This window comes from Prinia subflava, chromosome 5 (genome assembly GCF_021018805.1).
Source record: "Prinia subflava isolate CZ2003 ecotype Zambia chromosome 5, Cam_Psub_1.2, whole genome shotgun sequence".
NCBI lineage: Eukaryota > Metazoa > Chordata > Aves > Passeriformes > Cisticolidae > Prinia > Prinia subflava.
Genome location: NC_086251.1, coordinates 16,786,610 through 16,804,029, shown reverse-complemented (window position 1 = coordinate 16,804,029; position 17,420 = coordinate 16,786,610). Strand labels below are relative to the sequence as shown.

Here is a 17,420-nt window from a genome sequence, read left to right as displayed (position 1 = left end):
CACAGCTTGTTTTTCAAAAAAAGCCTGAGTTGTGTTATTTCACACAGGGAAGAGCTGCAAGTATTTCCTGTGTGAGGGAAACAATTGAGGTTAAAAAAGCATGCTAGTGCTGGATGGCTTATTAAGGGATTGCTCTTGCATATGCTGGCAGTGGATATTTCAGGTGCAAGCTCTTTCCTCTCTTTCTTCCTGAAGGGCAGAGTTGCTTGCAAGCCCTTGAAGACAAATTGAGTCATGCCCTTGTCCATGGATAAGCCACTCTGTGTATCCAAGGGGAAATTTTAATTAGAGGCCTTGCAGATGCATGGCTGCGTGCAGGGAGCCTGGGCTCCCCACAGGTTTGAAGCCATATCTATTGTGAGTGGTTGGTGGGAGAAGGGAGAGGAAGGCTCCCTCCTTGGCACTTCTAAGGAAAACACCTCCCCAGCTCCTTCAGATCCCACGGGTAGAAGATGTTCTCCTCCTCCCCACCCCTCCTTCACTGGGGGCTGCCCTCTCCTGTTCTCCTGCTGGCCTGGCCTGCCCCAGCCAAGGGAGGTGCACGGGGGACTCTTGCACATCATTGGTCTGAGAAGGTCTCCATGCCCTTAAAGAGAAGGTGGATTTTCTGCTGAGCCACCCGAGAAGCCCTTTTATACCTCCTTACTCAGCCAGCTGCCTGCGGCTCGTCTGTCCATCCTGTCCAGCCAGCACGACTCTGATTTTCTCCAGACTTGGGTGAGCCTTTTTGCATGTCTCCTAACGACCCAGCTTGCTCTTAGGGAGTGATGGGGGAGCAGATTTACTTACCTGAGTATTACGGAGAGAAATACCATGTGGGGGAGGCCTGCTGGGAGAAAGAGGGTTGCTAATAACACTTTCTCCATCCTTTGCTTGTTGGAGAGGGTCTGTGCAGAGGGAAAGATTCCCTCTGACTCTTTCAGTGAGCTTTTTCCTTTTTGATTTCATGTTTTCCCCTGCCGTGATTGGTTTTGCTCTTAGCTTGAGTGGCAAGGGCAAGTGGAGCCTAGTGCTGACCTCCCCAGAGCCGTGGGATTCAGGATCCTTGCCTGTGGCGACTGGGCTATGCTCCCGACTTACACCCCTTCCTCCAGCTCCCTACCTGGCCCTTGCAGTGCCCTCCTCCCCAAAAACACCCTCGGACAGACACCGACATCCAAATTTACGGTGTCCTGCCCGCAGAACAGGTGATTCAAAGCCCACGTGGTGGGCAGCGAGCTGCACCCCGGCGCTGCCCGCTCGGTTCCCGGCGCGGCCGCGGCCGGAGCGGAGCCTTGCGGGCCGGGCTGCCCTGGTGCCAGCGACCCCGGGCCAGCCGGAGCCTGTGCGGGCCGGGCTGCCCCGGTGCCAGCAGCCCCGGTGCCAGCAGCCCCGGGCCAGCCGGAGCCTGTGCGGGCCGGGCTGCCCCGGTGCCAGCAGCCCCGGGCCAGCGGGAGCCTTGCGGGCCGGGCTGCCGGTGCCAGCCCCGTCCCTCGGCCGCCGGGCCAGCTGCGGCTCCGCCACCTGCGGCGGCTCCAGCTCCGCAGCGCTCCGGCCGCCCGCGTCACGGGGCTGGCACCGCGGAAAGGCTGCCGTCCCAGGAGACAGCTGCAGCTCCTTCTGCGGCTCCCTGGCCATTTTTAGAAGCACTTCCCCCCCCCCGCTCCTCTCTGAAGTAATGTGATGGGCCTGCACATTTTCCAGGATAAAGTTTCCTTGGCCCTGCAAGCTGTGCCTCCTGCCTCGGGCATGAGCCCCCGTTAACACTTCCCCTCCTGGCAGAGCCTCCCCGCCTGCAGACGGCTGCGTTCTGGGGCCTCGTCTGCTCTGCAAAGGACAGGCGTAGGGGATGCAAGCAGTAGATACTGCTCTGATAGAAAAGTAAAATTCTATTTATGTGGAAGTCATTTACAGCAAACCAAACTCCCTTAATGCGCTGCATTGTACGTGTAAAATTCCCACTTAAAGGAAATTCAAGGAATCCTCTGGGGAATTTTTTTGTGCCTTTATCAACTCAACTACAACTTCCAACCCTGCTCTGCATCACCTGTGCTGAGATTGGTGCAACAGGCTCCCCTGTCCCACAGAGTAAGTGCATGCATTGGCAGCAGCATCCTCTGGAGTCCTTCGTTGTCACCTGGGGTCCTTGCCAGCCCTTTGCAGGCTTTGGGATATTTCTTGTTTGTGAAGTGAAGTAAGGCTGAATGGCAAAGTGAAGCAGTAAACTGAAAATAGATTTTGCCCTTTCCTCCTTCATTGAATAAAATGATTTCCTAGGGGTCAGACAAGAAACATACCTGCAGAAATCACTGTCACAAATCTCTCTTTTTCTGGCTCAACCCCATTTGGTCTTCTCCAGAAGTCCTTGATTCTGAGGTTTGTGTTGCTATGAGGACATGTTTGCGTCTTGTCTACTACTGCAGCCTAGTTCCCTATATGATGAAAAATTGGTGAAATTGGGAAATAAGAACAGACCTGTTCCTCTTTTTATTTTCCAGAGGAGTCTTGCTTTGTTTTTAAACCAAAGAAAGTGACCACCAGCATGAGTAGTAAACTTTTTTTCTTGGTTTTCATTTCAGGCTCATAACCACCTAAACCAAGATGTCTGAGTAAGTTCCCATTTTTCTGTTTCTAATATATTGTTGGCATTTAGAAACTTTTGTTTGACTGCCAACTTTTATCCTCGTTAAGATTCTTCTGCTTGTTTCCAGTTAGGATGCTAACTAACTTCCTTTTTTTCCTCTTTCCCCTTTCTCTTCCTTCCTTTCCTTGCCCATCTGCTTTTCCTGAACAGTGAAGAGGTAAGTGTGTTTTGCTGGGGTTTTCACATTAACAATGCTCATGGCAGCAGTCCTGGTTTCCCCGTTCCCCCTGGGAAAACCAGCTGCTCGGTGTGTGTGTGGGAAGGATGGCTCATGGTTATTTTCTTGCTGACTTCTCATGAAGGAGGAGAAAAATCCCAAACATGAAGGAGAAGAAAAACCCCTTTTGAAAGACTTTTTGGTCCCCTGGCTTGGAGTCAGATGCCTTTTTCCCTCCATGCCTGCTTCCCCAGCCGGCCACGAGATGGTGCTGGGAAGGCAGTGGTCCAGAGCCTCCTCTCCTCCATCATCCATCCACCATCCCGCCCTTGGCCTCACATCCTCTCCTCCTTCCCCACATCTAGCCCTTCATCTTCTGCCCACTGAGCACTGACAAATCCCTTCTCAAAGGCATTCCAAGGAGATCTAGATCCAGGGGAGTGTGAGCAGGGTGGAGGTTGCATTCTTAGCACGTTTTCCCTGGCTTCTGGCAGAGCTGGGTGGGGCTGGGGGTGTCTGGAGAAATGCAGGGGAAGGTGTGGGAGGATTGTTCGTGGCTTTGTCACTCCATATTTCCTCTTAGAAAATGGCTCCATCCTTCATTTCTGCTTGGCATCTCCCCATATGTCTGAAACACCACAAGCTCCAGCTTGTTCTCACTGAGAGAAAAGAGGATGTCAGTGACACATAGAAATGCCACAAAATAGTGCTGATATCCAACCCATTCTTTTACTCCCTGTCCAACCCAGACCTCCCAGAAAAGGCTGGCAGGACACCCTTTGCTAAGGTACCAGTTTTCAGATTGAGAATAAGCCCTGGACTAACAACCCTCAAGGGATCTGATTATCTGATGGTTAATAGTGTGCTACATCTCTGAGCTGGGTGCCTTTTTTCTGCAGAGCCCTTCAGCCGTGTCAGGAGGGCCTTGGCACCATTTGCATATGCAAGACATGTCAGATTTTGTTACATTTCACTCTGCACGTCCTTATCCACTTCCTCCTCTTCACAGCACAGACCCACCCAAGTGCTGCTTTCTACTCCCCGCCCCTCAGCATATCAGATGTGTTTCCCCTGGGCCAGCCCAACTTAGCCGTGCCCAGTCTTCTGGCAGAAATGCTCAGAAAACAGCTGAAATGGAGAAGTTGTGGGGTTTTTATAAACAGGAGTCCTGTTGCTGCTGGTTCAGCATGACAAGGACAGAAGGGCAGCCTGTGGTCATGTCTGTCCTCCAGCTGTGATCAACCCCTGGTTCAGCATCACTTGCATTGGGTCTTTTCAGCTCCAAGAAATTACACAGCCTTCATGTTTTCACCTGCCTGGCTGTCCTTGTCACCAGAGTGTCAGAAGGACACGTGCCCTGCACTGCTCAGAAAGACATCCCACAGCTCCTGAGTGCCCAGGGACATGGGGGTCATTAGTCTGAGTGCAAAGTAAAACACATCCAAGTGAAGAGGAAATTAGAGCAAAGGCTATAAGTCCTAAAAAGCCAAGCTTGAAGCCATATTTTATACATATATTTTCAAGTTCATCACCCTTGTTATCTTTTCCTGAGGGACTTTGTAGGTTTTAGCTACCTGAGGTTGGCAAAGCTGGGTTCAGCAGGGAGCCTCTTCCTTGGGTGCTGCTGGTTTGGGAACCAACTGTGTGTTAAGATGGAGCCATCTCCCTGGCAGGGCTTCAGGTCCTTGGTGGACTGTGGCATTGCACGGGGAAGGACAATGGAAAGGGGAATGGACACCTGATAACCTTTTGTCTTGTTTCTTCCCCTTGCAGAAAAAGAGGAGGGCAGCCACTGCCCGTCGGCAGCACCTGAAGGTAGGTGGCACTGCTGTGGCTGTGCGATGTGTCCCAACCTTCCCATCCCCATCCCAAGGCAGCCAGCTCTCAGCACTCTCCCTTCTAGAAGAGGCCATGATGTACAACCTAGGGACCTCCCACCTCACTCCTTACTGGGTCTCCATCATATCCCTTGCTTGGAAATAGTGGTATTTATGGGAGCTCCCAGGCTGCCTCTTTGTCAGGACTCCCACCCCCCTGATGACTCCCCTACCCTCCTTCCTTGCTTCCACCCTGCACTGACCCTTCTCCTGCTGCCTTCCAGAGTGCTATGCTCCAGCTTGCTGTCACTGAAATAGAAAAAGAAGCAGCTGCTAAAGAAGTGGAAAAGCAAAACTACCTGGCAGAACATTGCCCTCCTCTGTCACTCCCAGGATCCATGCAGGAGCTTCAGGTACAGCCTTCTTTAATCCTTTCAGTGCTGGAGCAGAAAACATTTGACTCCATCAGCCTGGTGGATCTAGACCAGTGTTCTCATCTTGATCCTCTCCTCACCTGTGTTACCCTGGAGCCAGATGGACATGCAGCTGGGTTGAGAGGCAGACGTGGTCTCTCTACAAAAAAAAAGGGGTCTGGCTGGCAGGAAAGATGTGTTTTAAATGATGTGTTAAGGCAGCATTTGCACGCAGCCAGTAGCATGGAGATTAGGAGTTGGCTGACAAGCCCCTCTTCACCTCAGTCCCATCTAGTCTTCTGGACTGAGGGCTCTCAGAGCCAGAGCAGTCAGGAGAGGGGAATCCTGTGTGGGTCCTAGCAGTGAACATCCCTCTTTGCTTTCTTCCCAGGAGCTGTGCAAAAAGCTTCATGCCAAGATAGAGTCAGTGGATGAGGAGAGGTATGACACAGAGGTGAAGCTACAGAAGACTAACAAGGAGGTGAGTTTCCCCTGGAGCCATCCTTCAGGGCAGTCTCCAGCCCATTCGTCATGCCTGCCTTCATCGCTTGGGTCCATGTCATGAAACCCATGCCCCGCTCTCTCTCCAACCCCCCTCATTCATTCCCCTCTTCAGCTGGAAGACTTGAGCCAGAAACTCTTTGACCTGCGTGGCAAGTTCAAGCGGCCGCCGCTGCGCAGGGTGCGCATGTCCGCTGACGCGATGCTGCGGGCCCTGCTGGGCTCCAAGCACAAGGTCTGCATGGACCTCCGAGCCAACCTGAAGCAAGTGAAGAAGGAGGACACTGAGAAGGTATCCCTCCCTCTTCCTTTTTTCCCTAACAGGAGTTGCCCCCACCCTTTAGGACTCACAGTTCCCTGTATGATAGACAGGGTTGAGAATGACTCTTTCTCCATAATGTTCTTCTTCCTGCTCAGTGTTTCCTTCTCTGGCACCCACGATGTTGAAACAGGAGGGTGCAGTTCAAAAAGATGTATAGCATGGGTGGGGCTGGGTTCCTCTAGCTGGTATGGGGGTTTCTGTGGGTGGACTGGTGTGGGGCCTGGGCCAGGTGGGTTCTTACCCCGGCACCGTTCACACCAATGTAACCATCCCTCCCCCAGGAGAAGGATCTCCGTGATGTCGGTGACTGGAGGAAGAACATCGAGGAGAAGTCTGGCATGGAGGGCAGAAAGAAGATGTTTGAGGCTGGCGAGTCCTAAGCAGCCACGTCTCCACACATGTCCTCCTCTCCCCGCTGTCCCTGCTGCCCCGCCGGGCTCAGGGGTGCTGGCTGGGTGCCATTTCTCTCTAGCTTTGCCAAGAGCTGCATCATGGCAGCAGTGATGTAAATAAAGCTTTGGTGGGAGAGGTGGGTGTTGCCTGCCTGGGTGGCCAGACCCTGACTCGCGCCGTGGTGCCAGCAGGGACTGCCTCAGCGTGGCAGTCCTGGTGGGGATGGGGAGGCTTTGGCAGGGGCTGTGCTGAAGAGATGGGGGACCTCTCTGCTCTTGGTCCCTGTCCAAAGCTGCAGATGCTCATGCCCTTCCCAAGTGGTGAAGAGACAAAGATTTAGCAATCCAAGCCCCAGGAGGTGTTGCAGAACCTCAACCCATGATGGCATCAACAGGAAGCTGTGGGGAAGAGCTGTGAAGGGGGCAGAGGGGTGGCATCTGCTGGGCAGAAGCAGACCCTCTGGCTCCAGAGGGATTTGAGAGGTGCAAAGTCAGGACAATCTTGTCAGCACCTGCAGCAGTACCCCGGGACTGGTACAGTGTAGGGTGCTGTGGTTTAGAGATTATGGCTGTCACCAGAGTGGCATGGGCAGCCGGGGGGCAGTGGGTCACTCCTCTCCCTGCCATGGTGGGGATGTCCATGCTGCCCACTTTTCTTTTGGGTTAGCCCAGGACTTCCAAATTTCTAGCTGCCAACAAGTAAAATCTTAAATCAGTCTCAATGTTTTTTAAGACAAAACAAACCCCCAAATTCACCTTCCTTCTGCCCTCTCCCATCCCCCAAAACCCTCAGCCCATGAAGTTTCCGGCACAGCTCACTTCTGCTGAGCACAGGAAAAGCGAAACAGTGGCAGCACCCTGGTGCTGGAGCTGTCTGTGGGGCTGCCGTGCCAACCAGAGAAGATGTCAGACTCGGAGGGGTGCCAGGAGGGTGCAGAAGGAGTGAGCCAAGTGGGAGATGAATCCCCCGGGGAGAATGAGAGGTGAGGCTTGGGGACACCACAGCTGCCTTCCAGTCCCAGGATACTGGGAAGCTGGGAAGCTGGGAGGGCTTGGTGGGAAAGGAGGATGTGCAGACAAAACAATGATGACCCATGAGGCTGGAAGAGGTCAGATGTTCCGTCAGGCTTCTGACAAGCTTCTCCAGCTAGGAGGAGACTTAGATTTCCTAAAGGTCTTTTCAAAGGTCCCCTTTGAACTTCAAAGCCCTTGGGAAGGGGCTGATGGAGTGGGGACCCGAGCTAGAGAAGCAGGCAAGCTCAAGTGAGAGGTCTGGTGACCTGGAGCTGCTCTGCAGCTGAAATCAGCCCAATCTCTAAGACCTCTCTAGTGTGGAGATCAGCTGCCTCCTCTCCTTGCTGGGTACATCTGATTTCTTGCTGCATCCCCTACGTCTCCAGCAGAATTAACCTGGCAATGTTTCTGGCTGGCTGCTGTTAAGTTTTATATCTCCCTGTGCCTCTGTTCTGCTTTATTGCTTTATCAGCAGAGACTGTAAAATTTGGGGTCTCTTCACTTGAATACAGACAGCTTTCCATGAGGGCTAAAAGGAGACAGATCAGTAGCAGAGACCACATCTGTCTGTGGTGGAGGCAGACAGATAAGCTCGGCCAAAGTGCATCACCCAGAAGTACTCAGATTTGGACTGGGTTCAGGCTGAGCAGCCAGGGAGCTTAGGAGGTTGCCTGATTTTTCACCTCCAGCTTCAAAGCTTGTATTAGCATTTCTCCCCAAGGCTTCTGAGAGCCGGCACAGCTAATGTTGACAGGAAAAGAACCCCTTGAGTGACAATGAGGGGAGAAAGGTGTGTCATCTCCTGTCATCAGCGGCTGCAGTAAGTGCTTCGGCTGACACCTGACAGCAATTAGCCTTGGCTGAAGATTTGACTGGAAGCTTCAAAAGGTGCTGGAAGGCTCTGTACATGATTCACTGCTGAAACAAAGGGGAAGCCTTGGCTGCTGGGGGAGCACAGGGCTTTCCTCTGCACCGGGATCCATGTGATTCCCAGCATTGTTCCTGCCTGGCTGTGCCTCTGCCGCAGGCTCAGCTCACCTTGCAGGAGCAAGGAGCAGGTGCTGTGCGTGGCCCAAGGCAAGCAAACCTTCCTGCTCCCCTCTTGTAAGTGCAGGAACTTTGGTGTGTGCAGGGCCACTGGTGGGGTCTGCTGGTGGGGCTGGCTCAGCTTGTTCCCTTTTCTGCTTCCTGCTGGAGTTTCAGCTAAATAAAAGGCTGTCTGGAGGAGTCTGTTCTGTAGCACACAGACCCTTACAGTCTTGTTTAAAAAGAGTGTGAACACTGACAGCAGGGTGGCACATCCTTTCCTCTCTAGCAGTGTTTTAGAATCTTAATGAAATATGAAAATTGATGGCAAAAATAGCAAGCAGAAACGAGTTCCTCTTTGTTTCAAAAATATGAAGACTTACTTTCCGTTAAAATTTGTATAATAGTGTGTGCAGCTCCAAACCTCTCTTGCTTTTCCTTGTGCTGTTTAAATGCTTGCTAGAATCTGGTGATTTCCACTTCCAAAATGGAGGAAGGAAGTGTTAACTTGCTGTTTGGGTCCACCTTTTCTCACCCTGTGGCTAGCCTACCTCCCTGATCTCCTCTTCTTGATGAAACAGCTCTTTTCAAGCTGACCCATGGATGGATGGAGGCAGGATGAGGCTCTAAGGATAGGCTAAAGCATGATGTAAGTCAGAGCAACCAATCTGGTGATGGAGCTGCCGGGAAAGTAAATCCCGAGGCTCCTGGGGGTAATGCACAGTGGGAGATGTCAGGAGAAAAATATCAGTGCTGTGTTTCCATAGACAGTGAACCTTGTCTATTTAACTGTGCCCAGTGTATATAGGAGCATGCATTGAAAAAGTCCTAGAAATATTAATTTGAACATACCCTCCTCTGTTTCCTTGTACAAATTGGGACATACTGGCAAGGTCCTGCTGATGCTGGTGTAACACTGCTTAAACCAGGCGGGTGTTATGCTCTCTTCCATGAACTGGAATTGCTATACGGGAAACTGCTGTGGTGTGAGCCTTCCCAAATAAGTGAGAAGCTGGAGGGAGCTCTGGAGAAGTGGCTGCTTGGGTTGTCCTGCCTTGATGGGGAGAGGCTGGGAGCCAGCATGTCCAGGGTCTGTTACTGTAAAGCTCTAGAGGCTTCAGGTAACTCCTGCCCTTAGTTCCTACCCCCATGGCCATCCCTTGGGCTGTGCTCTGCAGGATACCTGTACCTGGGAGGCAGATTGGCTTTTCCCAAATTCCCCTGTCTCTGTCCTCCTGGGGCTTCCCTCCCCAGGCGCTGCAGGGCAGGCAGGCCATGTATGGTCACTGCCTGGGGAGAGGCTCTGCTGTGCCAGCAAGCCCCAGGCTTTCCCTTGCCATGTCCATCCCCAGCTGTCTTGAATTCTCCAGATCCTTAGAGGAGTCTCAAGGGTCTTTGCTGAAATGACTGCTGTTGCTAAGTATACCCATGGCTGGAAGGAGGTTGTTTGGGAAAACTGATACTGGGAGAGTTTTTGGACCCCTCAGTACACCAGATTCCTTGGGGGTAGAATGGAGGGATAGCTGATCCCTGCCAAGGAGTAACTGGTCACAGTTTGACCCAGCTGGGCTCATTAAAGTGGAAAAATAGGAGGGAAATTAACAGGGGAGGACCAGATGGATTATTTAATGAAGCTGGGTTGTACTTCTGGTTTCCAAATTGGATATAGGTGCTCTGGCAGTGGCATTAGGGAGAAAGAACTGTCTCTAATTATAGGAGGTATCAGGTGCCTTCACTGTCCTTTTCTCCTTGGGGGAAAAAAAATAAATTAAGCCCGGCTTGCCTCGCCTTGCCTCCAAGCTTATTTTGCTACGTAAAGCTATGGGTTTGGAGGAGGGTGTGTTAAAGCAGGGGATTGCCCAGCAGCCTTCATTTGAATTGCACTTTTCCTTTTAAAACACAGAAGACTCTCTGCTGGCTGGAAGGCTGGCTTTTTTCAAACTCTTGGTGTGAAGTCTGGCTCTGAAGCTTGTGGGAATCCCTTGCCCCTGGATTTTGTAAGGTGAACTTACTTCAGAGGGTTTAGGGCTTTTCCCCAAATCTGAAAACCCTGTGATAACTGGAAGGGCTGGCTGTGCAGCAGGGAAGTGCTTAATCTTGGCATGCCCTGGGGATCCTGGGCCCCTCTGCTCTGACCTTCACTGACCTTGCTAATCCAGCCCTGACTGATGCTCTGCCTGCATCCCCCTTTGCATCATTCACCCCTGTGACCCACGTGCCCAACTGTGGGGTCTGCCTGGGGGCTGAGCTGACTCCTTGCTGCCCTGGTGCCTCTTCAGAGCTGGGCTTGCTCCCAGCCAGGCACTCATCCAGCCTGGCTGCTGCCTCTGTCAGGACACTGACTCACATCTGGACAGACCACCGCACCAGGAGGTGCTCTGAGACCTCGTCAGTGCCATGTTTTTGTTGGGAACAGCTTTTCCTTTGAGGGGGTGGGCATCCTGGCCCAAATAGTTGTTGCTCCAGGCCCCAGGAGACATTGGTATGGCCACCAGGCTCCTGAGAGTGTAACCTGGCTCTGACTGACTGCAAAGCTGCAGTGGTGCTCAGGGGCTCAGAGGGAACATCACAAGGATTTGGTGCTCTCACTCATCCTCCTGGCACAGTCCAGCTTTGCAAACCTGCCTGGGAGGGATGGTGCCTGCTCACCTGGAACAGCTGAGGGAGGGCTCTGCTCCCCCAGCCTGCACTGCAGCTTGGACCTCCTGTAGCTGCAGCTCCCTGTCTTTTAATGAGTCCAATAAACTCCTCATCAGGCTGAGTCTTTGGGATTACTGAGGGGGAGCTTTGGCATCCTTTGAAGCCAAATGCACTGGGAATGGAGCTTCATGGTGTGTTCTGTTCTAAGGCTTTCATGAGGAGAAGCCTTGGGGATGTACATCAGTGAAAGGAAGACACAGGGCTGTATGATACAGCCTTCTGTATCATAGCCTGTATGACACGGGCTTCTTTACCCAGCTCATGGTTCATGGCCATCTGGTATGGGTCAAAAAATATGTCCATGGAGGTGCTGCACATCCTGGGAAAGCAGCTGTCCTGCATGACAGGAATTTGGTATGATCAGTACTAGAGGAGCACACACGGTGCCCAGCCAAGGTCAGGGTGTCACCATGGTAGGTGTTCTGTGGCTATGCCCATGGTTACTGCCTCAGGGATAGAGGACAGGTTATCTCCACTGCAATGCCAGACTCCTTTAGGAAGGTGAAGGGATGCCCTGACAGTAGAACTTGCCCACTGTGGGTTTGGTACCCAGAAGAGGTGGTTTCCTATTGGACCTGTGTGACATCCACCAGGCTTTGGCAGCGTCTTGGGTAACCCAAGGCATCTCACACTTGACACCTACATTTAGGCACCTGAATCACTCCCTGATTTCCCAGTATCAGCTAGGAAGCACAGGCCACTAGTGAGATTTGAGCCCAGCTCTCCTGAGGCTTGGCCAGGTGTCTCGCAGTCCTCAGCCTGTCCACATGTTCCATGGAGGCTCAGTCACGAGTGGGTTAACCAGCCCCACTTGGAGCCCATGAATGTTTTCCTTGCCAGTGCATCCATCCTAACACACACCAGATGTGTGAGGCGGCCTTTGAAGTGTCTTTATCCCAGGTTTCAGCACTCAGAGTTGTCTTTCTCACAGGCAGGTCTCCAGTGGCTTTCTGGGGTCTCCACTCCTGCAGCCCCATCTCCTGCAGGAGAACTTGCAGCAAGGCAGGACAAAATATCGTCTGTTATTTGCTACTTTAAACAAGTTCCTCCTGGGATGGGCTGCTGGGGCTGGCAGCAGAGCTCCATCTTCAGTCGTACATGGGAGTGTCAAAGCCAGGAACTGCTTGGGTTCAGCCTGTCTCGTATGAGCAGTGGTGGTTCCCAGCAGCCTGCTGCTTCTGTTAACTGTCCAAGAAATACATTGATAAAGAGGAAGATACATGAGCAAACCCAGCTGGATTTATTAATGAATGGAAATGGCAGTCGGTGGGCTTCTATTGGCTTAGTTGGTGACTTCTGTCCAGTGGTCTGAAAACTTGGGGCAATCTGCAAGCAATGGATCTGGGAAGTGCAAGGCTCAGATTAGCTGGAGCTCAGTTTGTTTGGATTTCTCTTGCTATTGCACAGACACGTAGGCCCAAATGCTTTTGCCAGTGTATGTCAGCACCATCCCTCTGCCTGCCATGGAGAAAAGAAAGCTCTGCCAGTTTGCATCAGCTGGAGGCCTTTGGTTCTTTTGCTTACGCACTCTTTTTGAAAACAGATTTTTTTTTTTTAGGGATTCATTCTGCATTACCAAGGAAGCCTCGCTCCCAGCTCTAGGTATCTGTTGCTTGCTGCAGCTGACTAGACAGTTTGTGCAGTGCCTTTTATCAAGTCCCTGCCAGATAGCTTGGAAAATATGATCTCTTCTTCTGGGTTTGTGCATGCTTGTGCTTTTCTGCTGCAGAAGCAGTTTCCTTTCCAGTGCAAGCTTGCTTTGGAGCCATTAGCATTGACAAACTCTGAACTATTGACAGACCCCAAACAATCATGCCTGCCAGCTATTTAGGAGAGACAGAGTTCTCTCCCAATAAAATTGATGACAATAATAATTTCCTGTTGAAATAAGTGCCTCCTTGCAGTTGTCACGTAGCTTCCGATAACAGGAGCTGGCAGCACTGTGCCCAAGCTGAGCTGTCTTGAAGGGCAGACTACTGAGCAGGCTGTGCACCCCTGCTCTGGTGGGACCTCGTCCTGGGGGTGGCATTTGTCTCTTCTGCTGCTTCTCCATTCCAGTTGCCATCTTCCAGCATTAGCTGCCCTTTGTGCAGAAAGGCTCCTCTTAGCTTTTTTTGGGCCTCACTTTGGAGCACTAATGATTATCTTCCCCCTTGATGGAGCCATGTGTCTTCAAGCTTTTTGAATACATGATGATGCTTTTGTGAGCCCTTTCAAAACAGCTTTGCGAGGGAAGCATGGATGGATATGGACAAGCTGATATTAGATTCCTTTCCCTGGGACAAGGAGCAGCTTGAAGTGAGGGATGCAGGAACTGTCAGATGGTGCTTAGGAGTTCCTTCTCATCCATTTAGTCTCCCCTGACCCCAGCTGGAGTGACAGCCTGGCAGCGTAAAGTGGAGATTAATGGTTGTTAAAACTGCTTGCGTTGCACAACACAGTGCTGCATCAGAGCCTGGAGCCAGCTGCAGATGAGCTAATAAGTTTATATTGGGCAGAAACTGTATTTTACTTCTTGGAAGCCGTGTGGTCAGCTGAGCAGCACGGCCTGACACAGGGCTGCTCTCGTGCAGTGGAACTCACCTCCAGGCCCATCCACAAAATGTGCTGCACGGCTCTGGGCCCTGCTTAAACACGTCACACAGGTGCCACCTGGTGAAGGAACGTGGTGCCTCTGCTAATGGTTGTGCACCTCTTACACCTAGCATGGGAGATCTCTGAACGTGTCTGCCCAGTGTCTGTCTAATCCACCTAGTCAAAGCAAAGACCTCTCCATTTATTTTAAATAGATCTTCAACATTCAAATTCATTCAGCAGCTTTCCAAACCTTGGTGAGCAGAGACTCGTGACAAAGCAATGTGATGCTATAAAAAGGCCTTTTTCAGATTTTTCCTACAGTGTCTGCTGGGGGAAGACAACCTCTTGGCAGCAGCTGCCTGTATCTTATCCATCCTGGCTGGAGTCCTTTGTCCTGCTTCTTGGCCTTATGGTAGACAAGCATCCCTAAGAGATGGAGCCTGCCTCCTTGAGGCCAAGAGTTCTCCTCTTGTCCTGTAATGACCCTCCTGTGTGGGATGGGAGTGTCTTATCTGCAGCCACTGTTTTGTCTTCCTGTCTCTTTCCCAATGGCTTTGTTGATTTAACATAATATATAGATAGCAGTGCAGTATCAGTAATGATGCTGGCTCGACATGCTGGACCAGCTGCACTCCTCCAGGGCTTGGCTGAGTCACTTGGCCTTGGCCCTGGTCTGGGGAACATGGATGGTGGCTCACTGCAGTGGCTCATGTGGTCTCTTGCTGTTTGCCCAGCCCTTGGTGCAACAGGGGCCCAGATCTCCTTTAGCTGTGCTGGGCTGCCCCATTAATGCTTCTCTCCTTCTCCTGTTTTTTAAATCCATCCGTTGTCCTTGTGTGTATCACCCCTGGAGCAAAAGCACCTTCTCTTACAAGGCTTGTAAACTTGCATCTTCCCCTCTCAGTGATAAATGAAGCAAACTTCATGATGAAACCTAATGATTTAAGTTCTCCAGGGAGTGTCTGTTTTCCATTCCGTGTGAGGGTGAGAGGTGGCGGTGGGTAGAGGAAGAAGGATGCTTCTTCTAGATCCAGCTTCTAATTCCCTCTCATTTCTGCCTCTTAGGATATCAGAGGAAGAAAGTCATCACTGATCCCATGCCAAATATTTCAGACTTAGTCTGACACAGTGTTTGTTGGCTGTTTGGACCCACAGTTATACATGTTTTCCACGGTGGTCCTCTGAGCATGTCGGCCTGGCAACAGCTCTGAGCCAAGATAGCTCCTGCCTACAGCAGCCCCTCCCTGAACACCCATGGGGTTGTGCACTGGCTTGGGAATATCCTCTCCTGACTCATGCCAGGACAGAGGAGGGCTTGCTGGGAAGCATCACTCGGACTGGACTCCTTGCCCTGCAGCCTGAGCTAATGGCAGAGGTGGGGCGCCCTGCCCTCCTGGCAGCACACTCTGGTGCTTGTAAAGAGCTGTTCTGGTGGCAAGGAGACAATGTGCTGCTTTTGGCTGCTAGTCCTGCTGATTCCTCAGGATTATCTCTTCTTTGCCTGTCCTGGTCTCTGTATTTGGCTGCCGAAAAGTGAGTGCTGGCAGAGTAAGCTGGACAAAGTTAAGTGGAATTCAGGGTGAAGGTGAGATGGGCAAACCTTACCCCTCAGGCCAACGTGTAAACTGCACCATCCATGCTGCTGATGTACCAGTGGTGTGCCCCTTTCCCTAAACTGGGGCTCCCAGGGAGCTAGGCAAACGCTGATGCCTGCCAGGCTGGTTTCAAAGTGGTGGATGCCCGTGCCTGGTGAGGACAGGCTGGTGGGATGTCAGGATAGGGGGAGAGGTTTGGGAAGGCAGAGGGAAAGATGCATCATTTAAAAGGAAAACCAGAGACTCCCCCCATTCCATTGTCCTAGGGGCTGCTGGTGAAGGCACAGGGTCTCCAGCTGAGATAGGGCTCTCAGTCCTGGCTGAAGATGTGAGGCTGTCCCTGTGAGAACATCATCTTCATCATCTTGGGGTGGGATCCCACCACTGACATGCAGGCATGGACCTCTGGAAACCATGCTGGCAGATGGTGGTACTTGTAAAGGACTGGCCCTGGCAGTGACTGTGCTGTGGGGCTTATGCTGACAGTGGTGGACATCCCAGCAGTATTGAAGAGAAATACTTGAGCTGTATTTCCTCACTAGCAGGACTAGTTGGTAGGGTTTTTTTGGTTTTTTTTTCCCTTGACCATGTGTGAGCCTTCAACTGATTTTGCAACCAGTGCTACATAGCAGAGTGATTGTGTAATTAATGGGAACTGGTGCAGCCCTATCTCTCTGGGATTCCAGCCCTCCTTCCCACAGTGATGGAGTCAGACCCGCTCTCTCTCACAGCATCTCACCTTCTCTGCCATCCCTGCTGCTGGGAAGAGCTTTGGGAAACTCCAGTGCCACACAACATGCTCCTGGGTCCTCCAGTTCCTGTAGTGGGGTGGTGTTCTGCTGCAGAGATTTATGGTGGTTCTCCTAGCTTAAACTGTGCCAAAAAATAGCAGATGAATTCATTCTTTGCTTTTCTTCCTGTGTCCACTCTACTCCTACCCACTTCCTGGTGGGACCAGGGAGTTTGTTTCTGTGAAAGGATCCAAGCAGCTGTGGGACTGCTGCTGACCTTACTGTTCTGGATACACGGTATGACTCATACTGATGCACGTGGCAGTGAGGGGCAGGAGACGAGGGGGGACCCAAGGTGCCTCTGCACTGCAAGGCAGTGGGGTGGGATTTCTCCTGCATGCTCTTTCTCTGTGGGCACGTTCTTTGTGCTTTTGAATAGTGGGTTTAAATGCTTCCTGCCCCACAGAAATGGGGCTAGTGACTCTGTCCATTCCTGTTCTTGCAAGCTGTGGGTCCTGCCCTGCTCTCCTCTCCCTGTGGTCCTGCAAGACCCTGCTGATGCTGGAGGAAGGATGAGTTTCCTTGTCATATTTAATATCCTCAAGATGAAAACCAGGGAGAAGGGCAGGAAGCCTTCCCCAGAGGTCGAGTGATGGAAGATTTGGAAGATTTTTCCAGGCAGAGTTCAGTACCAGGAATTTCTCTCCCTGGGAGCAGCACAGAGGCCAGCCTGCTGCCTGTTGCAGTTAAGGGACCCCCTTCCTCACTGCCTCACTTTGGGTGTTTCCAAATTATCTTAGCACCTTAGGCCAGTAAGAGCTAATGTCATGACCTCTCTCCAGTCCTGCATTTCATCATGCAAGCATGGTTTCTGTCAGCCCTGTTCACTGAAAGCCCCGTCTCTGAGAGGCAGTCAGTCCTGGAACTGGGGTGGAAGCCTGCCAAGTGCTCTCAAGACAAGGAGCTCATGCTGGCATCCTCTGGGAGTCAAACCCGGTGTGGAGCCAAGGCTCTCTTGCTGGGGGAATTAACAGCTTTTCCTCTGCCCATTTATACATTTACATGGGAGACTCTCACCTCCCATAGGTAGCAGGTCCTGTTTACCCCCAGTGGGCTCCTGCCTTCTCCTGGTGACAGCGGCTGCATTCCTCGTTGCCCCAGCTCAGCTCCCTGAGCATCTTCTGGCATCTCTGCCTGAATGAAGAGTGCTTGCAGTGATTTCCTTCAACCCCGAGTTGCTGCTGGCGCATGGCTGTGGGCTACATCTCTGCCTGCCAGGGCTCCTTCAAGCTGTCTCCTTGCCTGGCTCGGTCCATGGGAGTCAGTGGCAGGTTTGGGCCGATTCTTTCCAAAAAGAAAACGCTGTAGGTGCACACTTCATTTCAACTCTGGCCAATTCTGGTGAAGTCAATAGGAATGACTTAAACTTAATTCACATGCTTAAACCTAATTACTCCTGCAAGCACTTGCAGGGCTGGGACAAGCTCTTTTTTAGCAACAGAGATCTTTTGTGGTGGATCGCTTGCATCTTCTCACTGAATTTAGAAAGAAA

General features: G+C 51.8%; 2 protein-coding genes across 2 annotated transcripts in view; both read left to right on the top strand.

Annotated features, from left to right (window-relative positions):
* The first annotated feature begins 1,910 nt into the window (after window positions 1-1,910).
* On the top strand, window positions 1,911-6,374 carry TNNI2 (troponin I2, fast skeletal type). Its single transcript, XM_063399124.1, has 6 exons — window positions 1,911-1,922; window positions 4,554-4,595; window positions 4,882-5,010; window positions 5,402-5,491; window positions 5,627-5,803; window positions 6,115-6,374. The coding sequence occupies exons 1-6, from the start codon at window positions 1,911-1,913 to the stop codon at window positions 6,211-6,213; spliced, it is 549 nt and encodes a 182-aa protein (XP_063255194.1). The 3' UTR covers window positions 6,214-6,374.
* Window positions 6,375-7,057: 683 nt separating this feature from the next.
* The window catches only part of LSP1 (lymphocyte specific protein 1), a 48,253-nt gene continuing 37,890 nt past the window's right edge, over window positions 7,058-17,420 (top strand). The window contains exon 1 of the mRNA XM_063398176.1: window positions 7,058-7,208. Within this exon, the coding sequence (XP_063254246.1) occupies window positions 7,129-7,208 (80 nt within the window). The 5' untranslated portion in view covers window positions 7,058-7,128. The remainder of the gene's footprint in view (window positions 7,209-17,420) is intronic.

Coding starts and splice junctions, on each gene's coding strand:
- TNNI2 (XM_063399124.1), top strand. Junction 5,492..5,626: donor TACAGAAGACTAACAAGGAG/GTGAGTTTCCCC, acceptor TCCCCTCTTCAG/CTGGAAGACTTGAGCCAGAA. Junction 5,804..6,114: donor AGAAGGAGGACACTGAGAAG/GTATCCCTCCCT, acceptor TCCCTCCCCCAG/GAGAAGGATCTCCGTGATGT.